Source organism: Prunus avium, chromosome 2 (genome assembly GCF_965620075.1).
Source record: "Prunus avium chromosome 2, drPruAviu1.hap1.1, whole genome shotgun sequence".
In the NCBI taxonomy this organism is placed as follows: domain Eukaryota; kingdom Viridiplantae; phylum Streptophyta; class Magnoliopsida; order Rosales; family Rosaceae; genus Prunus; species Prunus avium.
In genome coordinates, this window is record NC_142285.1 from 42696405 (window position 1) to 42723130 (window position 26726).

The 26726-nt window shown below is 37.9% G+C and overlaps 5 protein-coding genes across 6 annotated transcripts; 1 reads left to right on the forward strand and 4 right to left on the reverse strand.

The window, feature by feature from the left end:
* Positions 1-347: 347 nt before the first annotated feature.
* LOC110767749 (SKP1-like protein 21) lies at positions 348-5306 on the reverse strand. Of its 2 annotated transcripts, XM_021971389.2 has the most exons (11): positions 5139-5306; positions 4076-4168; positions 3898-3990; positions 3019-3240; positions 2585-2776; positions 2399-2509; positions 2122-2200; positions 1637-1737; positions 1250-1428; positions 844-977; positions 348-764 (listed from the first exon to the last, which is right to left on the reverse strand). In XM_021971389.2, the coding sequence occupies exons 3-11, from the start codon at positions 3931-3933 to the stop codon at positions 748-750; spliced, it is 1071 nt and encodes a 356-aa protein (XP_021827081.1). In that variant the 5' UTR covers positions 3934-3990; positions 4076-4168; positions 5139-5306; the 3' UTR covers positions 348-747. The 2 variants fall into 2 exon arrangements, with proteins under 2 accessions (XP_021827081.1, XP_088105027.1); XM_088248901.1 differs by lacking the exon at positions 4076-4168.
* A 293-nt stretch (positions 5307-5599) lies between these two features.
* On the forward strand, positions 5600-8887 carry LOC110767751 (short-chain dehydrogenase TIC 32, chloroplastic). Its single transcript, XM_021971391.2, has 8 exons — positions 5600-5889; positions 6591-6822; positions 6938-7017; positions 7294-7447; positions 7689-7767; positions 8153-8237; positions 8359-8405; positions 8567-8887. The coding sequence occupies exons 1-8, from the start codon at positions 5784-5786 to the stop codon at positions 8723-8725; spliced, it is 942 nt and encodes a 313-aa protein (XP_021827083.1). The 5' UTR covers positions 5600-5783; the 3' UTR covers positions 8726-8887.
* Positions 8888-8954: 67 nt separating this feature from the next.
* On the reverse strand, positions 8955-15505 carry LOC110767750 (mitogen-activated protein kinase kinase kinase YODA). The gene is made up of 12 exons (XM_021971390.2): positions 15242-15505; positions 13703-14568; positions 12830-13567; positions 12585-12672; positions 12425-12487; positions 11964-12124; positions 11761-11836; positions 11334-11393; positions 11137-11244; positions 10713-10952; positions 10455-10546; positions 8955-10265 (listed from the first exon to the last, which is right to left on the reverse strand). Exons 2-12 carry the CDS (start codon positions 14266-14268, stop codon positions 9746-9748), a joined length of 2712 nt encoding a protein of 903 aa, XP_021827082.1. The 5' UTR covers positions 14269-14568; positions 15242-15505; the 3' UTR covers positions 8955-9745.
* Positions 15506-18240: 2735 nt separating this feature from the next.
* LOC110767789 (Divalent ion symporter) lies at positions 18241-22008 on the reverse strand. Its single transcript, XM_021971444.2, has 4 exons — positions 20921-22008; positions 19083-20403; positions 18802-18991; positions 18241-18670 (listed from the first exon to the last, which is right to left on the reverse strand). The coding sequence occupies exons 2-4, from the start codon at positions 20271-20273 to the stop codon at positions 18408-18410; spliced, it is 1644 nt and encodes a 547-aa protein (XP_021827136.2). The 5' UTR covers positions 20274-20403; positions 20921-22008; the 3' UTR covers positions 18241-18407.
* A 942-nt stretch (positions 22009-22950) lies between these two features.
* Positions 22951-26726, reverse strand: LOC110767641 (hydroxyproline-rich glycoprotein family protein). The gene is made up of 2 exons (XM_021971235.2): positions 26322-26726; positions 22951-24660 (listed from the first exon to the last, which is right to left on the reverse strand). Exons 1-2 carry the CDS (start codon positions 26412-26414, stop codon positions 23254-23256), a joined length of 1500 nt encoding a protein of 499 aa, XP_021826927.1. The 5' UTR covers positions 26415-26726; the 3' UTR covers positions 22951-23253.

Genomic DNA, 26726 nt, shown 5'->3' on the forward strand with positions numbered 1-26726 from the left:
TCAGTCTTTTTCCTTATTCGTAGAGCTGCGTATGTTTGGCTGAATTAATACTAAATCTACATGGCAAAGTTATTCCAAAGGGCCCAAAAGGAATCTTCTGTATTATTATTATCAATATTATCCATGTTTTTGGCCGGTTGAAAGCTTAAGTTGTGCACACGGAACCTAATAGGTCTACCATTTATATTCGTCGCATATATATAATTGGCCTATCCAACACATGAAACGACCAAATTGTACAGAGACTTTTGAATAACCTTTATTTTGCATTTCAATTTCATTACATTAACTTAAGAACTTACAACTTCTCGTAAGACTTTCCAAAGCCAAATGGGGCCTATAAGAAATGAAAATGAAAAAGGTACATCTGTAAATTCAGCATCATTTCAAGAAAGTACAGAAGACAGCCAGCAACATTGGCTCAAGGCAAAACAGAGGAAATTAGTTCCTCTTAAACAACCAAAAAGAGAAAACAAGCACTCGAGACAACGAGGAAACTTTGCTCCTATTGTAGCCTCCGAGTTCCTTTCTTTTTTTCAAACATCTGTCTCTTTCCTTTCTTCAACATAGAAGATGCCACAGAACGAAAATTGCATTTGGTGATGGAAAAACAAACAAATATACTCACATGCCGTCAACACCAAAAACACTGCTCCCTCTTTTAAGCTTCTGCAGCAGCAAACCCCATGGGTAGCTTCTCTTCCAATCACTCGAGTTGCTGGACATTCTGATTAAATAATCCTCTCATTATCTCCTGTCCAAACCTGCATACCACCCAGTAACTCTGTCAGTCTAACTACAATCTGCACTCAACCTTCTCTCTCAGGATGAATTCCAACATACTTGTATATCTATGCGCAGAGCCATTGCCATTTATATTTATAGGTGCAAGCCTCCTCTCTTGGCCCAATGATAAAATTTCCTGCATTCTTTCTGGCCAATCTGAGTTTAATCTTCGTGCAAAATCCTCCACTTCCCTACATAAAGCATAGAACATAAAGTAAAATATGACATACGACATAAAAAAAGTCTTGCAATAATTATTAAATATCTATACATTATACTGAGTAACCAAGTGATGGGATATTACATAATAATTTCCATGGTATGTGGAAACAAGAATCAGCATAACGCATATTTTATTTGAACCCCGAAAGTTCCATACTACAGTCATAGATTTTAGTATGATCTACGAATAAACAGAAGTTTGATTCATCATCGACAAACTCTATCTGGACATTGTTGTTACCTGTCAAGCTCCTCCTTCATGGCAGGATCTAAATCATCATCAATATCACAATCATCAAACTCAAGCTTTGGTGAAAAGGTAACTGATGTAGAATCTTGCAACTTTGAAGAACTGGGAGATGGCGACTCAACATTGATAATGTCACCATCATGGTAATCAGAAGAAAGAGCATCCAAGTCCTAAAAATGTAGGCACCAACAATGAGAAATCACAAACAAATGCTGACATATGCAGGAAAATAGTCACAAGCAGACTATACACACTTAATTGTGGGGTTGGGGTGTGTGTGTGTGTGTGTGTGTGTGTGTGTGTGTGAGTGTGTGTGTGTGTGTGTGTGTGTGTGAGAGAGAGAGAGAGAGAGAGAGAGAGAGAGAGAGAAGTACCAACCTTATTATGGCTTCCATTTACACTGGTTGAAGAGTCTTTTGGATGATCTTTTCTTCTCCGATTTTTCTTTTTATTCTTATTGGTCTTAACCCCCTTTGACTCTGTAGAGCATATCACATTACAGCTAAGTTAGTAGATAACAAGTAACAAGATAGGTATATCAAATACAACTCTCATATTCCAAGCGATAGTATAGAATGAATGGAAAAACAATCTTGAATACTTCTTGAAGTATCAATATATGTGAACGTACTGACAGAACATAGATGCCAGTAAGCTTCTATAAAGTGGTCCTTTGGAAGCAAACTCACTTCACTAAGCAACACCACAGATGAGAATTCTATGTACTACCAATTTGAGAGCCCAACATAACATATAAATTTCTACACCGAAGGAAGAAGTCTCAAAAAGTTAAAACTCAATATGTAAGAATACAGGCACACAATTTGCAACCAGGATAAAGAGGAAAGATTTCTGGTTCATACCTCCACTTCCACCATTTATAAAAGTCAAGAGGTCATCGACTGAACGTTCATCGACACGCTCTTCCTCAACCTCAACATTCTGAAACAAATAAAAGAACTTTCTATTAGTGCAAACATGTATATGCAGGTTTTAACCATTCAAGACTCCAAAACATAATCACAATTGGACTACTTTACACACAATTCAAATAATAAATATTGTGAAATATAAAATTACCACAAATATCGCATTTAACATATGGTAAAGGCTTCAAACTCTTCAAGTAAAAGTAAGCACCTTCAGTTTCTCTCTCTCTTTTAATTCTTTCCTCTTTCTAGCATATAACCGATTAAGAAGCCGGATACGTGGATCATCAGTTATGTTTCTCAAAGGTTCCAACTTCTCCTCCTGGATTGAACCATGTATACATGAAAAATATGGATGAAAGAGAATAAAAACCAATGACTTCTGATAGCAACAAACCTCTGTGAGATCATCAGGTAAATGGAATGTCTCACGTATCTCCTCAGGTGTTTTTCCTTCAATAATTCGAGCAAGTGCTCGGCTAGTGAGATCAACCAAAGGCTTCAATTGGAGGCTGTCAGCGGCAGATGTCAACTCACATAACTTTTTTGTATCCATTCGAATAAATTTCTCGTCAAAAGTTTTGCGTTCCTAAACAAGATAACAATACTCTCAAATACATATAACAATTGAATCATATAATTACTTCTGACTTCACTGTGTACATGATGATAACGAATAGCAGAATATTAAAACCTCCACTTCTCACCCACATAGCATACATTTTGCTCCAATTTTTATGCAAAAGCTTTGTATCATTTCTTGCCAACTGGTGAACAATATCATGTAGGAAAAGCAAAAGAAACCATGAGTGCCAAATTTATGTATCAGACCTTATTAGAGCGACCTGGTACTTGATGAAACCGGCAGTAGTCAAGTATTAAGCCCAAAATGGCAGGGTTAACTCGTTGAGGAAGTGATATAGCATAGTTTTTGGAAGATCCCATTCCTGTCTGCAATATTTCTCGGCAGATCATGGGACAAAACATGGCAACCTCTTCTTCTACTTGTTGGATTGAGCCGTCAGCGGTTTGAAGCCAGATGTAAGACTTCATCTAGTTGAACAAAACATAAGAAAAATTCAGAGGGAGTCGAAAGAGAACCACAACTAATGTTCTCCTAAAGTTGAATGTATTATCTTAGCTTGAACTACCACACGCCACCCACAGAACCCATAACCCTAGAAGCTGCAGTGTTAACTACCATCTTAAAATAATTTCTACGCAGCTGAAATCACCACAACTAAACCCCTTAATATTTAGGTCTCACCTCATGATCTACCACTAGAAGACCAACCTTATTCCGACCATTAGCCCCAGCCCTAGCACCCATAGAAACTATTCTCTATTAAGATTCCTGCAAGAGTTTACCCTAAACCATAAACCTCGGACATCTTGTTCATCCTAAATCAAAATCTGAAAGGTATGTTTATCATTAAGAGAGAGAGAGAGAGAGAGAGAGAGAGAGAGAGAGAGAGAGAGTGAGTGAGTGAGTGAGTGAGTGAGTGAGAGAGCAAGTATGCCCTTGAACAATTTTCAACAACTAGACAAGAAAACCTTCCTGTCATACTCAAATGACAAAGGGCCCTAAAAGATGCGTAGGCTGCTAAAAAGATAAAATGGGCAAAATTGGATTGCCTATGTTGCCCAAACTAAATAATCTAATTTATCTAAATTACCATTTATAATTCATCAGATAATGAAATAGCATACCTCAGGTTTGACTACCGCCATGACACCTTCTGACATTTGACAGTGATACTGCAACTAAACTTTAGAAGATGTGAACCAGAAACCACCTTGCACCTCCAATTCCAAAAACAAGGAAGTCACAAGGCAAATAAAACCTTTTCTCTATTCAAAAGCTTAACTTTGTTAAGTAAGGACAGACTATTTATCAGTGCTTCCCAAAATGATATGATCTTGAATCCCAACAAAATGTGTATTAGCATTCTTATCCGGAGAGCTTTCTCAAATATTTTTCCTGTATTTAGAGGTAACAAACAATAAGAGGTGGAGAGCAAACCAGATTTGATATGCCTGAAATTTCAAGATGAGTATCATCACTAATTTTAATGTAACTATAACAATCAACAGTGATAATTGTAACAAGAAAAAAGAAATGCCAGTAAATTTATAGAAAAACTTCAATGGAGTTTTTCAGTGTCTCTGTGTGCATAAATGAGAGATATTGACGAGCACAAAGACTGGTTCCTTATCGAAGGGAGGAGTTCCCAGCTTCCCCATGACAGTAGATTCCAGTTGTATCGGTTTTCACTTGTTTTTATTCACTTTACACCAGTACATTCACGTACAACATACAAGTTATTGGTTTCCAACTACGAATAGTCCATCTAGGGAGGTTGGGAAAGTTGAGAACAAATAAATTTCACACTAGCAGAGCAAAGCTCGTAGTCAATACCAGACGAAAATATAAGAGATTGAATGATAACTGGACACCTTAGGTTATTCATCACCCGGGACCCAAAAAGAAATATGAACGGAAAAGAGGAGTGTAATGCAAACAGTTGGTTTGCTGGCCAAATAAGAACTGAGAAAAGAAAAATACAAGATTCAAACTTTCATCTTCCTAACGCTCTCTTTAGGTTGCCAGGAAACTGAAAAGCCAAATTTCAATGACAAATAAGAAAAATTCAGATTATAAACCATGCCAAATGGTTTCGGAAATCCAACCCATTTCCACCAAAAGAAAAATCTTCAACTTTCATTATTGAAGATTCCACCTTGCAACTAAGAAAACCCTTATCAACAATACTATTCCATTTTCATCCAGAAACGACAACACCATTTCTGTTAAAATATATATATACAATACCTTCAATTGATAATCAATCGATTAACTAATCCTGAATTCAGCAAAATATAATTAACATAGATTGCATGCATACATATATAAAGATATGTATTTGTATTAGAAAGAGAGCTTAGCCTACCTTAAATATGAGCTGAAATGCATGGAAATTTTTTAGACAAACTTCTATGGTGAAATTGGGGGTGGAGTACTGGTAGCTAGGGTTTCAGAAATGCTCTATCTCTGTCTTTCTGTGTGCTCCTTTTCCTCTGCATATTTCTCTATCACGATTTGAGTCTCTGTGCGGTTGTGTCCGGCACGTGACTCTATCAAAGAAGGAGGCGCCCTCACACGTGCTGGTAGTTAGGGTTTCGGACTTTTGGATGGGGATTCGGGAAGGAATCGGCCCGATTCAGATTTGGGCGGGTCGGATTGTAAGCTGCCAACACCTCTTTGGTTGGGTCAGGTTTTTGTAAATGGGCCTTAACAAGCAACTATACGTGTTATTTCGAATATGTATTCACAGTAACTGAGTTGACCTTCCAACTTTGTGTATGTCCAAAACTAAACTAGTGTATTCAGGAATTGCCACATAGACATAGCCAGGAACACAGAACAAAAGAAGCTGACTGGCTGAGGCTCCACCCACTCACGCTCACCGCTGTTTTTATAACGTGCTTTCCAACAGTTAAAAACTCCTCCTCACAACTGTCGCCAAAAACCCACGCTTTCCCATTTCTTTGCTTTCTGTGAGGTATCTGAGAAAGAAGGAGAGCCAGAGAGAAAGATGTGGTTGTTTAGAAGAAAAGGGCCATCTGGGTTCTCATCTTCTTCCACGGCAGAAGAAGTTACTCAAGGGATTGATGCCAGTGGTCTCACTGCCATTGTTACAGGCAAAGTCCATTTGCTTTTTCTTTCCTCAAAATTGATATCTATATATTTATTTTCTTCAACTCTTACCATGTTATGTTGTGCAGTATATTTTCATCTCTTGATAAGATTTTACAGTTGGAAGATAGTATGGATCACCCATTTTCTAGTTATATGGATGACTGGATAATATTAAATCAGTTCTTGATTTACTTATAAAAATAATAGAAAATTAGAATTTTGGATAGTGGTAGGTACCTAACATGCTAATTTTTCACTTGAATCCTTTTTTGCTGATGCAGTATTGTTTTGACAATCTGAGATTAATGCAGTCTAGTTTTGTGTTGTGGGGTCCATTTCTTGTTCCATATTACTCAACAATCAACAATCCAATATTATGTATCAAAATTTACCCTCTCTCGGAATCAGTTTTCTTGTATGGAATTCTAATAGAATGATTGTGTCCATCCTTGATATATCAAGCACTGTGAAAAGAAAATTTCCCTGAAGTTGTGGAGTGTAGCATTTGTAGCCGTTTATGCCCAACACTTTTATGTAACTGCAGTTTTCATTCAAAATAAGAATTGACACAGGAAGTTTTCTTGCTAGTAAATGAGGATACACAGATCGTAAAGTTTTTTTTTGGTCAAGACTGATCTTAAAGTTCTTACATGGTCTTATGGGCATTTTTTTTTAAATTTGGCTCTGCATATTTTCATTGCAGGAGCATCCAGTGGTATTGGCACCGAAACTACACGCGTTCTTGCACTGCGTGGTGCCCATGTGATTATGGGAGTGAGGAATATGGCTGCTGGTAAAGATGTGAAAGAAGCAATAGTTAAGGAAATACCCACTGCCAAAATTGATGCTATTGAATTGGATCTCAGTTCATTATCATCTGTGAGGAAATTTGCCTCAGAGTTTAATTCCTCTGGTCGTCCTCTAAACATTCTAATGTAAGGGTGCAAGTTTTGTCATATTTTGTCTTATCATTCCCTAGCAGTGTCATATGCATAACCCCGCTGTGTCTCAAAAAACTCACCTGTGATAACTTTACTTTTCTTTCATAAGTAACAATGCAGGAATTATGGCCACCCCTTTCATGCTTTCGAAAGACAACATAGAACTTCAGTTTGCCACAAACCACGTGGGTATGTTGCACTGATTAGATCATGAAAATGGCATTTTAAAGTATTGTTTGTTTTAAGCTGTCCTACTAGACTGAATGTTTTGTCTTTTCCCAATTTGAGCAAATAAACATTCAAGCTAGATGACTGCTTATATGTCTGTTAAAATCTTGTTTATCTCCCGCCCTCCTTCCTCTCCATTGCCATCTTGCTGCACACAGAATTGTGTGACTTACGTGGAAAGCCAGGCACATAAGATTAATGTGCAATACTTGTCTCATTCTTTTCCCGATTTTGCAGGTCATTTTCTTTTGACAAATCTTTTATTGGATACTATGAAAAAAACAGCACGTAAAAGCAGCAAAGAAGGGAGAATTGTAAATGTGTCCTCAGAAGCTCACCGGTATCCATATCGGGAAGGAATTCGTTTTGATAAAATTAACGACCCATCAGGGTAACAATGAGACAACCCTTACTTTTGAGATATTATTTTATATGTTAGTGTGTGATTTACAACTTGTTTTTTTTTAATTAAAGGTGGATGGAAGTGAGTTACAAATTCGATTCTGATACCATATCAGTACTTGTGCACGGCTTAGCCGCATAGTATATTTATCTAATACATTTTTGTTGATAGCATATGCTGTGAATTGAGAATTCTATATGCTTTATCTGAGTTTAGACTGGCTCTGCAGGTACAGCAGTTTTGCTGCATATGGTCAATCCAAGCTTGCTAACATTTTGCACGCTAATGAGCTTGCAAAACGTTTAAAGGTATATTGTCTTCTCCCAGACCCAGGTGAAATGAATTAGACAACAAATGAATGGTGCCAGAGTTTATCAATGGCCTCTTTAAAATCCAACTTTTAGGCCACTGTTCACACTTATATCACTGCTTTTGTATTATATTCTTGCTGAATTGGCAATCAGCAACTTGTTCACGAAATGTTTCTTTTTCTCCATCCGTCTTACTTTTTCAAAAAAGTTGGCATTGGAGGCATAAGAATTTTCTGTTATTTATCTTGAGAGGGAGTGCTTCTTCAGTATCTCAACAGAATCATCATTCATGAAAATAGCAGCTTGCATACATCTGCCCATATACGTATTTTTCTACATACGTATTCTCTTTTTTTGTTATTTGTGATTGTTTCTTCAACAGGAAGATGGAGCAGATATAACTGCAAACTCACTTCACCCTGGTGCAATTGTTACGAATCTTTTCCGTCACAACAGCACCATTAATGGTAAGCACTTCACTTTAGCACGAAAACTACGTGAAAAAAGGAAACTTTGACGAGGAGGCTCTGTATTCATTATGTGCTTAGTTTCAGATATTTATACTTTTGGTCTTCTGGTTTGATGCAGGGCTTGTTAATTTGCTCGGTAGAGCTGTGCTTAAAAGTGTTCAGCAGGTAAGCTATCCAACCTATAGAGCAAATAGAAGATGAAGTGAATTTGAGTATTCCGAAATGTGATGAATTTCAAATACTCAAGAAAAATATTTTGATTCAAATTCACTCTCTAAACCATTTGAATTTAGAATTTGATTGTTTATGAACTTTGTCGATCATAGGGAGCAGCAACAACATGCTACGTGGCACTGCATCCACAAGTGAAGGGGGTAACAGGTGAATATTTTTCAGACAGTAACCTAGCCAAGCCAAGGCCACAAGGTCAAGACGTGGACTTGGCGAAGAAACTCTGGGATTTCAGCATGGATTTGGTGAAATGATTTTCTGGAAACTCATCACATAATACTGTAATTGCTATATAAACATTTACATAATGCACATTGGATATTCCCTTCAAACGACAGAGATTGGTTTGTCGTTTGACATCGTGTATTAACTTCAGAAATTTCATCTTTCAATAAACTCATACCCTAAAACCACAACTCCAAATCATACTTTTGCTTGTTTGTTCAATTTGCTAATCACATGCCACGTGGCAACCCAAGAAGATAAAAGAGAAACATGTGGTTAGATTTCTTCATTTCACTTAAGTGGATGATGTACAGTACATACATACATACATGATACAAGAAAGAAATGAGATACAAGAGTATACAATGTTACACATGAGCCTGCAATAAATCAGTACAAGAAACAGAATGTGCAGGCTTCAAAAATCCCCAACTGACTATTTCGTTAACCAAATCAGGACCCCAGCTCAGTCTCCCGTCTTCTGTACAGCAGTTTCAGACACAAAAAATTGTTCCAAAGCTAATAGTTTTCTCTCTTAGGCTGCTTCTTAGCCTCTCTTTCTCTATATGAACATCTCAAAAAATATACATTTCTTGCTGCCTTGAGTATTTTCTTACCGAAGAAACTGCAATACATTTGGATCATCAGAAGCCATCCTTGTCCGGCGAAATCAAGCTTTCATTGCTCCAATCAGTCAAGCACTCAACTTTGTACAAAGTCAAAACCGCGTCACGTTCTATGTACTATAAAAGTCTATTATTTGTCAGGAATTGAGCTTGACCATGCATGATTTCAGAATCAGATCTCGTCTGGCTTAGCTTACCAAATGCCATAAGCCTGAACACTAAGCCATGCAAAAGAGTTGCCTGCTTCCAGCCACTAACTTTCCAGAGCTTCAACCTTATTCCACAGTTCTTCAACTTTGGGTCCTTATTGTACAAATATAATTTCCTTTGCAGTTCAACATGACGGATAGTTGATCCAGTATATCCAAGAATGGTCTGATTAACTTGAGAGCTTGAACTGATTGGCGGGTCCATCAAAATTAGTTAGACACCGTTTGTGCGGCTGGGCAAAGGAGAGTTGGGACTTAAATCCAGTGACAAGTTCATCTTAACATGATCCTTAAGGAGTTGGCGAGACACACGATCAGCCAAAACTGACTGTCCATCATACTGCTCCGCATGGGCAGGCCTTACAAATTGCTTTCCCAGAACATCATTCTCACAAGGCATCAGTTCTGAGAAGATATGAGACCCTGGCTGCTTCCCTCGAAACATGTCAGGACATGAATCGTGATAGGAGGAGGGCCCATTGACATAGAAACCATTCATGGGCTTTGAAATGCCTCCAAAACCCTCTTGCAAGTTGATGGACTGTTTCATGTGAATAAATGGAATGGCACCGCTGCCACCTGTGAGAGGTGTGGATGAGCCCGAAGTGGTGCGCGGGCTAGATATAGGAGAAGGTGACATTCTTCCATTTAGGTGTGGTGGTGACCTTGAGTGCAATAGAGGACTTCCGATGGGTGAGACGGGGCATGATATGTTCCTTGGAATATGGATCTCACTGGAGTTTAGGAAAATAAGATCAAACCAAAATCTTATTATCAAACTGTTGTTGTAATCATCATCAGGGAGAAACATAGAGAGAGAGAGAGAGAGAGAGAGAGAGAGAGAGATATATATATATATATATATATATATATATATATATATATAGAGAGAGAGAGAGAGAGAGAGGGAGAGAGAGAGAGACCTGGTATGGTTATTAGTTTTTGAAACTCTAGATGAATGAATTGCAAGCCTATCTGAATCCAAGTTGGAGAAATTCCTTGATTGCCCAATGCCCTGACAATGATCAATAAAACACAACAGATGAAAATAAGAAGCAACAAGAGAGGACTCATAAACTTGATAGCATGCACTATGCTCAAACATAAATAGAGACTGAGCACAAAACTACCAACACCATAAGATACCAATTTTACATTTGTGGTAAAAATGGAATTCATACCAGTGCTTTCACTCCATTTGTAATCCCAGAGGGTGGATCAGAAGGCTCAAGACCCAAGATAGGCCTTTCCAAAGGTGCAGCATATTTCACAAAAGGATGCTCCAAAAGCTGAGCAGCTGTAGGACGATGGAGTGGATTTCGCTGTAAGCATTGCCTTATGAAATCCTTTCCATCATCCAAGAGGTGATCTGGAATTACTGGCAGTTCCCTACTATTCCCAATCTTAAACATGGCAGCAACCTATTAACCGCAAAAAGAATATATTTACACAATGAAAAGAAAGAACAATTAATGAACATGTTTCAAATATACGCAACATATTATTACACATGAGCCTCAAACATGAGAGAATGCTTGAATCAGCTGCTATGATCTCAGTCTCAAATTCAAACAAAAGCTTTCATCACGAGATCTAAATTCTTACCCCTTCATACTGGCTCCAAGGTGGTTTTGTTGTAGCCATTTCCAAAACAGTGCACCCAAGACTCCATATGTCCACAGCAAGGTTGCAACCACTTGAGTTTTTTATAACCTGGGGACGCAACAGAAGTGAAGATTAGGTAAAACCATCACAAAGTATGTCACCGAGGAGATGAAGGGGAAAACTAGAAAAAGTATAACCTCAGGTGCCATCCAGTAAGGGCTTCCCTTAAATGATAAAGGACATGACTGGCCAGTGATCTGCAAAGCACACAAGATAAGTTTGGAGAGCAAGATTGATCCACATAATTAAGGTCAAGCAGGCTTGTTCTGTGATATATAATATATTAGCAACTAGAAAGTAAATATGGAGAAAAAAGTTCCAGCCGCAAACTCATGCAATTTCATTTAAGATCACAGTTTTATCAATTATGCTCTTTGCATGCATTCACAAAAGCTCTCAACAAGGTAGAATCTGCTGATAGGAATATGAAAATGATAATGTGAACCACAACCAACCATTACAAAAGCAATCCTATTTCCCTATTCTTCTGGTCTCACGTGCATAATTTAATAGTCATTTCATTTAACAACACTTAATATGAAAAGTAAAAATGCCTATGCTTACATGCTTTGCCATCCCAAAGTCTGCTAACTTGACACGTCCATTTGGGTCTACAAGTATATTTGCTCCTTTAATATCCCTGTACAAAAGAACACACAGTTTTATAAAGATGAAAGATGCTTAATGTCCAGTATATACATTACAATCAGTATACTGCAACAGTTGAGCTTCAAATTACTTGATCAAAAATAGGTAATGAAATTCACCTGTGGACGGTATTTTTAGCATGTAAATATGCAAGTCCCGACAAGATTTGCTGAGTATAACTACGAATTGCTAGATCACCAAATTGCCCATAGTCTTGGAGAAGTTTATATATGGAGCCGCCAGATACATACTCCAAATATATATACAGCCTATCACCAACCTGTTATACAAATGACTATCAGCTTACATCAAGTGGAGTACAATGGTACTTGAATCTTCAATCAGAAATTAATAATGCAGATAATGTGGCTTTATGGCAGACCAATTAAGAGTACCATGCTTAGCTTGCTAAAGACCTGTGAACTGACAACTACTGAATACATATAGCATTAACTTCTTCAGAGTCACTCTTGTCATAACTAAACATACGATAATGACAAACAAGACAAATAAAAGATTGTCGTAAGTAATGGTATTTAAATGCGTAATATGAATAATACATAATGGACAGAAGACTTACTGATTCAGACCCATAATATTGAACAATGTTTGGATGCCGTAAACGACTCAATAAAGTAATTTCCTGTCAAAACATGCAACATTAAAGTCAAACAAAAGACACAAAGCATATAACGTTTGTCCAAGGAAGCTTAATGACACATAAAACAGCATGATGATACCTGCATTAACTGCTTAGCACTTTCTTTGGACTTTGCATCGTCAGAAAATAATGTAACCTCCTTCATTGCACACATTTCGCCACTTTCACTAAACAAGTTAATAATATAAATCAGGTAGGATATTAACTAATAAGTGATATATATATATATATATATATATATATATATATATATAGAGAGAGAGAGAGAGAGAGAGAGAGAGAGAGAGAGAGAGAGAGTGATAGGAAATATAATTAGGTATCTACCTATTAAAACCAACATAAACGTGTCCAAATGTCCCTCTACCCAGCAGCTTTCCCTTTTTCCAGCGTGAACCAGGACTTGCTGGGTTCTCTGCCCTTCCTGGACTTCGTGGCACAGAAGGAGATGTTGCTGCTGAATTTGAATGAGAAAAGGGAGACGCATTAGAAATTGTCACAGGAGGAAGAGGCAAACGATGACTTTGTTGTTTCCCATCATCAGCCCAGCTTGTCTGTGTCTCATTGGGAGTCCCTCCTGCTCTAGGATGGATAGGTGTAACGGCACCGCTATGAATTCTTGATCCTGGGCCTGGGCTTGTCATTCTGGGACTGGGTACTGGAGAATACTCAGGGCTACCCCTGCTTTGCTGCCAAAACAATTGTCCAGACATATCCCCTCCCATTGAATTATGCCCAGAATTGTGACCCGAACCTGGACTGGAGCAGTGGCCAGATCCAACTAGGGTGACATCTGTATAAGTTTTTGCAGCCCAGAAAGCAGTGTTCACAACTTGCTCATTGCCAAATGCTCTCATTGGACTTCTAGAAGGACTTGACTTTGAGCTGTCAGGAGCACTGCAGAATGCTCCATGATAAGGAACCTGTAGGTTTGGCACATGACTTCTTAAAGGCCTCCGTTTGGGTGATGTAGGGGAAATGTTATTACTGAAGGAAATGGCTGATTTTTTTGGCTCTCTTGACTTTATTGGGGCAACAGTGAATATCTGATCCTTCAGCATTGAACTTCAGAAAAATTGCAGTAAATTTATCAGGGATGAGCAAGCTAAAAGAATTACAAATAAATCATGCACATCCATGCATATACATAAAAGATGCTTACTAGTAGCATAATGGCATGTGCAACAAGTGAAAGCTCACCTGGAAGGGCTTCCCGCAGCAGTTCTATTCCCATTGTCATAGTCAGTTGCCTGAGGGCTACGATGGCATGAGTCAGCTGGATCATCACTATCAACGGAGCTCTCACTAAAAACTGAAGCAGTGACCATATCTCCATCTAAGTCTGTAGGATTTGACCTACTACCAATGCACCCAGGCATCGGGAGAGGTAGAAACAATAATGGCTTAGAGCCTTTTTCCGATCTTGGTTTTGTTGATATACTAATTCCAGAATCTGTACGACCAACATGAGCAGGATGTAGACCAGGAAGTGGAAGTGGTTGAGCATTAGTCCTTTCAGCAAAACTTTGACATCTTGAAACATTTTTGGAGGGCGAAGGGGATCTTGATTCTATAGGGGATTGACATCCCTTTTCCGAAATTGTGTCATTGCAATGTCCTTGTGACCCTCCTGATCTACCATTCACTCTACTTTCTGATGAAAATTTAAATTTCCGATGTAATGAGTCAATGAAACTTTCCTTTCCGGCCTTCTTCTTTGCTTCTTTGGACGACGACTTCCCCCACCATGAAGGCATATTTCTCATAAAAGTTTTATGGAATCAATGGGCAAGTACTCTAAAGCTATTTCATTTGCCAGCATTATAACTTATTGTACAGCACCATTACATGGGATTATCAATCAGCTAATTTTCTCTCGATCAGTGAGTGAGATTATTAACCAGTTACTGCACCTATACAGGTTTTGAGACCAACAGAATGTTCAGTTCTGACTTCCAGAAATGACTTTCATCAGACAGATACAAGGGAAAGCCACACCTTCCAATTCTAAAATATCAGCCAGTATTTGAATGAGTTCGCAATTAAATTCAGTGCATAACAAAAACCTGCAGGGATAAAGGCTGCAGGTCAGTAACTCTATTTCAAGGATCTCCAAATTAAATACAAGGCACAGAAGGCTATGTTGCAAAAACAACCAAAACTAAGTAAATGACACTAGGACCTAAATCCTAGTTTATAAAATTTTGTAGATCAGAGGAATCTGACCATTGCTTATGCTCGTGCCACACGCACTAACCTGGCTTAACATGACATTGACTTAATGCACTCAACAAATGTGAACCATTAAATTTTGGAGTGCACCACTAGGTTAAATTAGCTCGCACCCACTTCTTTCCAATCCAAAAACACTAATCTTTGTTTGGTTCCCTACTAAACGCGGCAAAAAGCAAATGAAACCCATAATTTCTAATCCAAAGCTTGATAAATTGGGCACAAAAACTCCGACTTCAACAAGCGGCATGGACCCATTGGCTCAATTTTTCAATACCCAGAACACGAAATAACGGTAAGAATAAAGTTCAAAATTTCAGTTTAATCTTCTTTCACCAATTTTCTCGGGAACGAAACGAAAGGTTTCGATCCCAAATTGCTCACAAGCACAAGCTTGCAACACAGATCTACTTACAACTAAATAATCTGAGCGGAATCAACAGCTAACTAACTTAAAGAAAAATCTGAAATTTATTGCACTTAGATAACAGACAGTATGATACTTACTGTAAATATTAGGAGCTGCAAAATCCGAGCTAAACCCACTTGGAATCTGGCACAAATCTCAACGATGAACTTGATGAACTTCTTCTGATTGCACAGTGAAATAGCTCAGAAAACAAACCCCTAAAAATCAAGGGCGCAACGCGAGTAATGGGATAAAGAGGATTTTGATGTATTTACTTGCATTGAAAGGTTGAGGGGAATCGTCGCTTTTAGAGAGAGAGAAAAAGAGAGAGAGCATGTCTGAGCATAAGACATTAATAAGTTGTCTGAAGCTGATTTTTTGTTTTATATTTTTTTACAAATTTAATACGGATGATTGAAGAAATATTTAATTACTGTAACAGTGCCAGGTTACATATTCCACCTTCATTTCCTTCTGCTCTCCAACAAGGATTTTTTTTTTAAAACTAATGACATTTAAACTATGTTTACTAATCCGTAACTGGACGAGGAGGAATTAAATTGAGGATGAGTCAAAATCTGGATTACATGAAGTTGATTACTAAATTATTTAGAATTGGGGTATGTGATGATATAATTGGTAGAAAAATATGAATTCCTGATGGGTTGATTCTCCAGGAGTAAGAATACTATTTCCCACCTAAGAGTCCAATGAATTTTATGATTTTGTGTGTGCCCCACTTACATATTCATTCCATGATGTCGATAAACGTACGAGTAATCCATAATTGGAGTCCAACTTTTTATTTTAATTCATGAGTAAACACACGAATTAATAAACACGTCATGACTATTTCGTTACAAAAATTTTGGGGGTAAATAAATTTTTTAATATGATTTTATTTTTAATGGGGATTGTAATTTCTCAAAGTCATCATTTCGTATATGCAATAATTACTTCAAAAGAAAAAAAAATAGTGTAGTTTGTGATGTAGATGGCAGCCCTCACTTTAAAATTTAAAATCATTCCATGATTTATCAATGTACAAAAAGTAAATTGAGTCTGGCGACAACTTGATTATATGTGCCTAAGGAAAAAAAAAAACAGACAACTTGATTGATACCCAACTTTTAATTATAAAGTAGTGCAGTATCTTTCTTTAAAAAAATTTAAATTAAACAAGAAAACATTGCAAAGTATGGCATCCAAATTGTAATTAGCAGGCTAAAAATAATTAGATGAGTGAGAGTAACCTTTAGCAAGTGAAATGCATAATTTTATTGATTGCATGGTTCATGTATGTTGAAATTTAGTGGTGATTAAGAAACATTTGTAGCTACTCATTAAAGTAATTGTTTGGGGATGGCATAATTTGAGAGAATATAATGGGATTAAGGTTTACAGTCATATCATACCATCATTTTATTCCAATAAAATATTGACAGGTTTTAATTGGTGCAGTCAAAATTAATTGGACCATGCTACTAATTGTTAGGTTGAACTACTTTGTGTGGGTGTGTGGGTGTGTGGGTGTGTTTTTTTATTATTTTATTTATTCATTATTTAAACATAATGAACTTTGTTTTCTGGGTAGGTATATTTGTTGTTTTCTTCTTTTAATTATTAATGTTTTTGTAAAGGTTTTCCCAACTGGTTAATTAGGGTGTATATTTTTAAAATAAATAAAAAAATCATTATGCGTGCGTGATGATTAGGAAAACTTCACTTATTGATCATGATGTGGGGGTGGTTTGATAAAGTGATTTTAAACTCTATTGGATTCAACAAGTTTAAATGAGATGCAAACTAAAATAAAATTTTAATTAAATAAACTTGTAACCCGGAAGAGTAAATAAGTGAAGATCAGAGAGAAAATTCTTATAGAGTACGATGATTTCTTCAAAACAAAATAAAAGGGTAGCAGCATATATGTGTTTTTTGCCGGAAAAAGTCATACAATTTACTCCATTAAAAGAAAAGATGATGCTGTTTTGACCTTTTATGTCAGCAGAAAAGGTATGCTAAATAGTAACTTACATTTTTATTCTTTTTTTGTCTTTATTTTTTGGCTTAAGATCTTTTTATATTGAGAATGACAATGATATATTAAACTCACACACACAATACCGATACTAGAACTGGAACCCAAAATCTTACTTTGGGGAGCAATTATTCCAAACCAACTACACCAGTGACCGCTTCCAATTTTATTGGATGTCCTCAAAGGGGACCATTTTTTTGTCTTCTAATAAATAAATAAAAGATTTTAAAAAAAAATAGAAAATAGAAAATAATAAGAAAAGAAGATAGCTGATAGAAATTGGACTCCTTGAGTTCACTTCACTTGACTGACTTGGGTCGTTCTGGTTGGCCCTATTCGGCAAGTTATATATATGTTGACACGACGCTCGCTGTCTATGATTTGAGGCTGAATAATTTATCAACTTGAATTCCTGATAATTGTCAAAGTCTGTGAAACTTGATTCCTAGGTGATATTCGTAGCTACACATGAAACATGAGACTGTTTTTGTTTGTTTTCATGAATGTTGATAATATTCGTAGGAAAAACAAGTTTTGATTTCAAGTCACTCAACCGCAAACATGGTACGTGAAATAAGGAAAAAAGAAAGAAGAAAAGAAGAAAAGGATAAATACTGATATGAAAATTCGTTGGAGGAAAACTCTGAATAATGAAGAAGGCAAGAGACAAGGGTTTGGTGCTGGAGATGAAAGATGGCCAATCTAATCTACACAGGGGTCAAGGGTCAAGGGGAGATGTAACTAGGCTATTCAGAGGAGAGGAGAGCAAAACTTGTCGGGTCCTTAGTTGCTTGCACGTGGCATGTTCCCTTCCCACACAAGAAAGATACTCCCTTTCTGTAAATTAGGGTTAGGTCAGCTTCAGTTCTTCTTACTTTCATCAATGTTACTTAGATCATACTTGATTGAAATGGCTTCTAACTTCCAAGTCATCATAATTTCTTATTTTTATTTTATTTTATAATATTGTTACATTAATGTCATGATTTTTTCGAGTATAAACCACCTATTTTGTATTTCATGGATGAAAAAGGCCACAAAAAAAGAGAGCCCATGAAAGTAAAAGCCCATCCTTCAAACCCACCAACCACATCATGGTAAAGGCCCAAACCCTAAACCCTATTCCGAAAGGTTGATGATTTTTGGTTTTTTCTTTGTACAAAAGTTTCACTTGCAACAAGATTGATTAAATCAAACACACCAACCAGGGCAAATATGATCAATCATCTTATCAGTGTCAAACCAATGGCGGTGACTAAAAGAGTGGAGGGGACGCCAAATTTGAGATGGCTCCAGAAGGATAAAGTGTATGCAAGGTATGGGGATTGGCGAGCCTGTTCACACACTATCAAGTTGGCTGCTGATCCCAACAGTGATAGATTTCCTGCCACCGTGCTCACCCAAGCTAAAAGGAGCCAAGCCTTCTTCTCCTCTGCCGCAGAAATTGCAGCCGCCGATGCTGCCACCCGTGCTCCAAGCAACAGAACTAGCCAACAGGAAGAAAGAAAAGAAGAAGAAAAAAAAACATGTAAAGTGGCAGCTCCAGTTTTGAGATCATTAGCTGTTGGTGTTCTTCAAATAGACATTAGAATCGTAAAAATAAATACAGCAACATACCAGTTGGTACATTTGAAGCCAAATTTGATAGCACAAGTATGGTTAGGGCAAGAACAGCTATCCCAGTAGCATGATCAATATGTGCATGGGGCTCCATGAAGTCCCAGAGAGCGCTTGGAATACCAGTTTTGTTAAACCCTTCGACGGTTATAAACATCCCACAGAAGAAAACTAAAAGTGAATACGAGACCTGCTCAAAGTAGAGAAAAATTAAAAAAAAAGTTATCAGAAGTGTAATCTAACATACAGAGAGAGGAGGATCATATGCTTATAAAATATACCTTTTGTAGGCTTGGCCCAGCATCTGTGAAATCAAGAACCACTAGAGCAAGTGCAGCAGTAATTGCACACCATGACATATTCAGGCCCATAAGCAATGCAATCAGCATTCCTATAGTAACAAGGTAAACACCAGATTTCCACAGCAATCTTTTCCATCTTGTGGTCAGATTTTCCTTCCCTTCCAAAGACTCTGTAGGACATGCATCTCTTAGTCTATTGTTTGACGCAGCCCTTTCCGATAGGATCGTTTCCTCCCTTTTGTGAGAAGACACATCAACTGTCTCCTCTTTTGATGCAATTGAATTTCTTGCAGAGTCCAAAGCACCACTATGAACTTTGTTTATTTCATTCTCACTTGAAGGTAAACGGTTTCTAAGAGTCTCAGCATTATCTATGTTCCCACTAAAATTTGGAGAACTTTTCAAATCTGCGTTTTCTAATCTAGAGTTCCATTCTTGGGAGTTTAAGGATGCACTATGTGACAATGTGGCTGGTGAAAACCGATGAGAACTTACGTCCTCCTCTACAACAACTTCTCCAGCTGGATCTTCCTCGTCCTTATGGACAGACAACAACCTCCAGAACATACATAAAAGGATTAAGGCGTTCACAAAAATTCCCACAAGCATTGCAGGGAGAATTCCGATCACAAATTTTCCGAAAGGAATCTTACTCTGAACAGCTATAACCAAGTTCTGAGGATTACCAATCGGGGTTGCTGCAGACCCAATATTTGCACTTGAGGCAAGGGCAAGTAGGAATGGATGAGGTGGGAGGTTATGCTGTTTTGCAACTTTTAAAACAAATTCAGTCAAAACCACGCAAGAGGTGTCATTGGTGAAGAGAGCACTGGAAATTGCAGAAATCAAGCAGATTCGGCAGAGCAGATCCTTTGCTCCTTGGGTTTTCCACAAGAGCAACTTACCCAAATATTTGAACATATCTGCTCTTTCAAGGTAAATACTGACAACCATTGTCCCAAACAAAAGACCAAGGATTGGGAGATCAATAGCAGCATATGCTTGGTCAGGAGTTAAAACTCTGAAAATAACCATAAGCATTGCTCCTAGGAGGGACCCTGCAGTCCTCCCAATTGGCAGAAAAGGGACAGCCGGGAACACTGCCAATACCCAAAAGACTGCAAAGGCAATTGAGCCAAGAACCACTTTCACAGAAGAAGCCATGGCCATTTTTCCAACTTAAGAAGCTCAGAATCTTATTCTTGGTATATACATATGAAATTCCAAACGCTTGAGAATATATTAAGAACCCCGCAGCTAACGATAGCATGCATTAATACAGGCCAAAAATGTAAAGACCCTGAACAGGGAAACCAATTGCACAATCAGATTAAGTAAAGATTCAACTTTGGACACTGAAATAGACATACAAGGTGATGCTATGAATCTGAAGCAGCAAGACAACATTTCATTCAAGACCTGATCAAACAGCTGCAATGAAAACAGGAACTAAACAAGAAGTTCAGTATAAGTAGTAGTATTGCAACTTCGCGTGGACTGTGAAGCTCAGTACATAACAAGAAGAAAACCAGCCAAGATTGAAACTTTCTTACTGTTTAATCGTAAATTCTATACATAACAGAAATTTACAAAGATAGTATTAAGGGAAGAAAAAGTCAATGCCAATGTTTCAAGTCCATCTCAAAAAGAAACCCATATCCAAAAATTTGTTATGAAGAACTCAATAATATTGAGGGATCCGGACACACAATATGAAAAGATAACCACACGTATAATTATCTGTTTCAGATAGGATATTAGACAGAAAAAAGTGCATATATTAATGCTACTCCGGCCCCAAAGCAACATAACCTCACCTCAACATGCCGTTCTGCAGCTGTCAAAATCAGAAGAACATTGTGTGTATAACTGTACTGCAAAGCAGACACTCTACGAAACAGAAAGTTCTTGGTTTTGGATTGGATGATGGGCAGATTCCAACTTTTCTATTTCAGCTAAATTAAATAAAAGAGGAGATCGTTGAGCTTCTTCTCGGTTTCCACATCTAAAAGCGAAAAACCTTTATATGAAGCATTCCCTGATTATCTTGTAATCTTTGCTGTTCTGAAAACTTATTTACTGTTTGATGCTCTTGCGTGGTAGACTCGTACCCCTCTCATCACAACAATCCCTCATAAATGATAAATGGATTTGAAAACAAGAAATTTTTGTCCCAAAAATGCCTTCTTTTCTTGCAATGTTACATGGATTAATGAAATATGCTAGTCAAAAAGGATTTTTTTTTGTTTTAGGCAAAATGTTTTCTCTTACTTCTTCTGAGTTTTAATGGAAAATGACAAGTTTGTACTATATTTTAGTGAGAGCGACAAAAAGATAATGTTTAGTCAATCTGTATTTTTTGTATTTTAAAAAATGCACCTTTTTTTATACTTTTTGTACCTACCAAGTGAGGTCCAGATAAAATCTGGGGTAAGACCCTTCTTAATCAAGAAACGAACGACAAAATTTGCTTCATGGTAAATGTGTTGAACATGCACAACATGAAGATGATCGCCGCGAAAAGAAACGGAGACTTTGCCCGGAAGAGCATCAACGACAATGTCGCAATACCCTTGAACCTCCAGACAACTGAGATAATAAGAGACCAGCACCTCAAGGCCTTGGTGCAAAGCAAAGCATTCGAGCTCCTCTTACATCTCTTCCATAGCAGCCAGCCAGCAGGCACAAATGCTTGTAACCTGTTTGTTTGTCTACTATCAAAACATCAAACTCAATTTGTCGCTATTGGATCTCAAGAGAGAATTATTATTATTATTAAAGAAGAAAATCAAAACAAATGACGCAATTAGATGCCATGAAAATAAAAAATCTTCAATCTAATTCAACACTTAACGTCAGATATCGTAACCAAATCATGTGACACACTCCCTTTTTTATTAAATTATCAAACATCAATAAAATATTTCACGGGTAGGCTGGCTCCTGAGGGCATATCATTTTCATGGGCATTAAACAATTCGAAGTCTGATATCTGAGCCCAAGACATGCCAGAAAGAGTCCAAAATGACCTTCCTGGAATGAGATTTACATCTATCTAACTAATAAACAAACAAGGTGTCAAGGTTTTACTTTCACATAAACCTTCTGGTCTGCAATTTGCCACACTGCAAAATGCCTCTTTATCTTTATCCACCTGACGGTGATGAGCTTTGATTTTGAACCATAAAACGCTCCACATGACATGCCTATTGCTTCTTGTTTTATCATGTCTCCTGGTTTGTTGGTCACAGCCTGTTTCTTTCTAGTTTCATGCTTGTAGTGGTGTTTGGGCAAGTGGGTAGGGCAGACAGAGACATGAGGTTTGACCATTTACGCAGCAGACATTCAATCAATTTATGCTTATCCTTGGCCAGCACCATAACCAACTTGAATGGAACTCACATATATATATATATATATATATATATATATATATATTCAGATTCTTGTTACACTTGGTATATATCACAACTGATTTAGGCCAAAGAACCCGATTTTAGAAGACAAAAATGCACTATTAAGGGTAGTTTTAACAGAGAACTAGGTGAAGTGGACCAGGTCAGGGGGGCTTGGAGCATTATTATTCCCTTCACAGGACCCTACATGGCAGATAATTGACATGAAACATATGCACAACAGCTAGAATTTGGTAGCCTTGGCAAGAAGTATGATCGCACTGATATGAGTAGGCAGGCATGACCCAAACATCAAAATACCAAAGATACTTTCTGTAAGGCTCAATCAAACAGCCTCATGCTTTATGAGCCTTTTTCCAGATATGAGAGACCTACCAATATAAAAGAAGTAGAGAATTCAAAGCAGCAAAGAACGTGTAATGATTCAGAGGTTAATGAGATAATACGACCTTTTTATTACACATCCAGAAAAAATATTCAAAAACACAAAATCTATAAGTGAATCCTATCTTTTGTATAACATCAAGTAAAGAAATGTTCTAAAGAATGCTCCTTTGAGTACTCACACTAACAATTCTACAATCTATTTTCTCTCTGAATTATATTTTTAGGGCCAAAGAAACTCTCATCTCTGCAATCCATCCATCCATCCATCCATCAACAATGTGATCCCAGGTTTACCAAGCTATACATCAGATGGGTTAGAGGTGAAGCCATGTTGAATCATTCCTATGTCATCTAACTCCAGGTTGTAGAATTGGAAAGAAAGTCCAGTCATTACAAGGCTTAGATTCCTTAGCAGCAACATTTTTGTTAGCCCACCACTCTGAGCCAATGTTGGGCTTATTGGGAACTTCAGCCTTCGTGTTGTCAAAATTAAAGTCCTTCGTTGACCCAAGGGTGATGGATCTATGCTTCCGGTAACCTTGATCCTCCCCTTCCCCAGAAACATTTTCAGGAATTCTACTGGAACTTTCCTCAACACTAAACTCACAGTGATTACTAGAATCTGAAGATAACGCATCCCTTTCACTTGGGTATTCTGATGCTATAACCTTTGAAGATCCTGATGCAGTTCTATTTGATGCCACTGCTTTATTTGCAAGACAGCAAGCAACATCTTCACCAGTCAATTCAAATGACACCCTATGATCAAATACAGTTTCCACAGTTTGACATCCACTCTCTGAGTTGGCCAGGGATGCCACCACAGATATCTGGTTCTCCAGAAGGAAACTGTCTCTAGAGGCAGGGCCAGGACCATCAGGCGTCAAACATCCAGAACCCAACCTGGAACCGATTCCAGCACCATTGGGGGTCACACATCCCGAGCCTAGCCTTGAACCTAGCTCATTGCCATCCGGCGTTAACGACCCAGAACCTAGCCTAGAACCCAGCCCCACACCATCTGGGGTCAATGATCCAGAACCTATCCTAGAACCCCACTTACGAGTGGTGAAATGATCAAAGCCAAAGAGTTTTGGAGCTTCTCCCATGCGAAACTCAAGCACAGGGTGTCTGTCAGGAAAAGGAGAAGATGTGCCAGAATTTGAGACTGCTGATCCTGGTGATATGAGATTACCACCCGGACTTCCTGGATATTGTTGGTAAGGCTGGAATTCGTAGTGTGACAATGCAAACTTCTGGTTGGTACCACTATTTCTACGATTTCGGTCCAGTGAAGAAGTCAGAAGTTGAGCAAAAGGCACTTCAGGGGATGAAGGTGTAGTCAGCTGCACAGATTCGGGAGGGGGAGTGAATGGAGCAGTAGATGGTTCAGTGTTGAAGGTAGAGAATACAGGTGGTGAGACTAACTGGGTCTCATATGCATAAGGGCCAATGGAAAAGATGGATGCAGGACCACCCGGAGAGTAGGCATTGGCAGAAAGAGATTTGAGGGACAGAAATCCAGCAGGTGATTGGGTAGCAGATGGTGGATCAGATGGGAGGAAAGATGCAGGAGAAGATGGAGGGGCAATGAAGGGTACTACAATTGCAGTTGAGGTTGTTTGGTTATCAATGGCAGAAACTGCAACTCCTGGAACTACGGGCTCAGGAACGAGGACAGCATGACCAATTCGCTTGTTTTTATGAGACCCAAAGCACCAATATAGGCTCCAGCAGCTTCCCCATCTTCTTTTCTGTAGTCAAATGATTAAAAAAAAATATTGTCAATGACTCAGTTTCAGCTGGATCATGTCTGGTTTCTTATTTACCCAGTAAGGCTCAAGCATTTCACGGATATTACATGCATCAATTTGTTATTCCAGCATCAAGGATAAAATGTGTCCAGAAGCTAAAGAAAATCTTCCACATCATTTTAGCCTAGTTAATGCTCATTGATACAAACTATAAATATAAACGAAACTTGATTTAAACTCCATAAAGTGGCTTCAATATTGAAATACTTGACTTAAAAGGCTACAGTATATCCATGAACAGCATGAACAGACAACTAGAGGTGATAAGGGCAATGATAAAGGGGATCCTACGAAAGCAGGCACTAAAGAAACGGAAATAACCTGCCTTTAAAACTAAAAGCCACAAACAGAAGAAATTGAGGCCCAATTTTCAAAATGAGTATGAAGTTTCATATAAAAGCACCATTCTGCCTCATATAGCAAATAAAACAAACTTGATCATTGAACATTTGACAGTTATGGGTTAAAGGTATCCAAGTGGAAATTGAAAATCAAAATTCCCTTGTGTTTCTACTGGCACTCTAAAAGGCGATACTGAAAACACTCCCAGACAACATCCTCCGTAGCTATCGCGGCAAGAAAGATGAGTGGTTAGAATGGGAAGCAGGTCCCATGCCCAATTGGATTCTTGTGACTTGAAGAATTCCTGACCCAAGCTCCAAAATCTCTGAACTACCAAATGTTGATCAGACGCCTTACAGAAAATTCTGTAAATCTGCTAGGTGCTACTAAGAAAATCTGGAATCTAAGTTACCTGCTGCTACATCAAAACATACTTGAAAGACTAGCCATTGAAATAAAATGCACTTAACTAGTACCGCATAAAGCACAATGAAGTTTCCATAAAGCAACCCACGAATACAAAGACAACCACGTCTCCGTAAAGCAAGCTATGGCTACTATCTAAAGACAGAGCAAGGCTCAGGTGTATTACTGACCACCAACATCATTGTCTGGACTTGAAATGCATGATACAGACAAATCACGAAATAAAATGACTACAGAACTATATGATGTTAATTCAAAGGTAAAGGCATGTGGTTTGTCTAACACCATGCTATACTGGTTGCCAAAGACCCTGGGAAAAAAGAAAAACAGAACCAAAATTGAAATCTTGCATTTTATACTAGTCAAGTCAATTAAATTTCTCAACTTTTTCCTCTATTATTACTACTGATTTGAGAAACCAAACATGTGATGGACAAATCAAGGCATAAGTTTTCTGAAAAAAGAAAAGGAACCAAAAAGCCAAAACAGAGAGAGAGTCGAGTAACCAAATCAAGGCATAAGTTTTCTAGACTCTAAAAAGATTCCCAAAAACACTCAAAGCTTCATACTTTTCACTTTTCAGCATTGAAAATAAGTAAAAGGAACATAAAACGCAAGATCCAACTGCTCATATATGTGTTTCAGATTTCCACAGTTTCTCAGCAACCAATCAGAGTAAACGAAGGACCCAAAAACACAACAAATTAAACAAATTGAGATAAGAGAAAAAAAAAAACAGCACACATGCATACATATATGCCTATCATACATAACACACATATATATATATATATATATATATATATGAATGCAAGAGAGAGATAGATATATACAGGGACAGTGGTGGGCTGCGCTCGAGCTTCGGCTGAGACGATGGCAGTGGCGGCGGCGTTGATAGTATCAACGCTGCTATTGACGCTTCTCATGGTTGCTTAATTTGAGTTATATATTCTGGATAATTTGTGATCCAACAAGCTCTTGCTTTTCGAGCGAATTTGTCTGCTTTTGTTTAAACTCCGGCGACCGTCTCTGTGTGTTCGGGCTATGTCACCGGAGAACGATGGATTTTCCGGCGAGATGCGAAGGACATGGCGGGTTCTGGATTTCGATCTGGTGACGAACGTTTTTGAAGCCGAGGAGCCGAAGCAAGCAGACAGAGAGACAGGCAGACAGAGAGGAGGAGCTATGAATGAATGAATGCAAAATGTGAACTTGTAAATATAGAAAGAAACACTAAC

Excerpts from the sequence above, each read along its gene's own strand:
- LOC110767749 (XM_088248901.1), bottom strand. The coding sequence starts at position 3,933 with ATGTCAGAAGGTGTCATGGCGGTAGTCAAACCTGAG. Across the intron at positions 1,429-1,636 it reads TAAATGGAAGCCATAATAAG|GACTTGGATGCTCTTTCTTC; the intron begins GTTGGTACTTCT and ends CTACATTTTTAG. Across the intron at positions 978-1,249 it reads ATGAAGGAGGAGCTTGACAG|GGAAGTGGAGGATTTTGCAC; the intron begins GTAACAACAATG and ends TGCTTTATGTAG.
- LOC110767751 (XM_021971391.2), top strand. The coding sequence starts at position 5,784 with ATGTGGTTGTTTAGAAGAAAAGGGCCATCTGGGTTCTCATCTTCTTCC. Across the intron at positions 7,018-7,293 it reads GTTTGCCACAAACCACGTGG|GTCATTTTCTTTTGACAAAT; the intron begins GTATGTTGCACT and ends CCGATTTTGCAG. Across the intron at positions 8,406-8,566 it reads TGCTTAAAAGTGTTCAGCAG|GGAGCAGCAACAACATGCTA; the intron begins GTAAGCTATCCA and ends TGTCGATCATAG.
- LOC110767750 (XM_021971390.2), bottom strand. The coding sequence starts at position 14,268 with ATGAGAAATATGCCTTCATGGTGGGGGAAGTCGTCGTCCAAAGAAGCA. Across the intron at positions 11,245-11,333 it reads CTTACTGGATGGCACCTGAG|GTTATAAAAAACTCAAGTGG; the intron begins GTTATACTTTTT and ends TTGCGTCCCCAG. Across the intron at positions 10,266-10,454 it reads AAAACTAATAACCATACCAG|TGAGATCCATATTCCAAGGA; the intron begins GTCTCTCTCTCT and ends CCTAAACTCCAG.
- LOC110767789 (XM_021971444.2), bottom strand. The coding sequence starts at position 20,273 with ATGGCCATGGCTTCTTCTGTGAAAGTGGTTCTTGGCTCAATTGCCTTT. Across the intron at positions 18,992-19,082 it reads CTGGGCCAAGCCTACAAAAG|GTCTCGTATTCACTTTTAGT; the intron begins GTATATTTTATA and ends TACTTTGAGCAG. Across the intron at positions 18,671-18,801 it reads GGCTTCAAATGTACCAACTG|TTCTGTTGCTTGGAGCACGG; the intron begins GTATGTTGCTGT and ends CCTGTTGGCTAG.
- LOC110767641 (XM_021971235.2), bottom strand. The coding sequence starts at position 26,414 with ATGAGAAGCGTCAATAGCAGCGTTGATACTATCAACGCCGCCGCCACT. Across the intron at positions 24,661-26,321 it reads CGCAGCCCACCACTGTCCCT|AAAAGAAGATGGGGAAGCTG; the intron begins GTATATATCTAT and ends ATTTGACTACAG.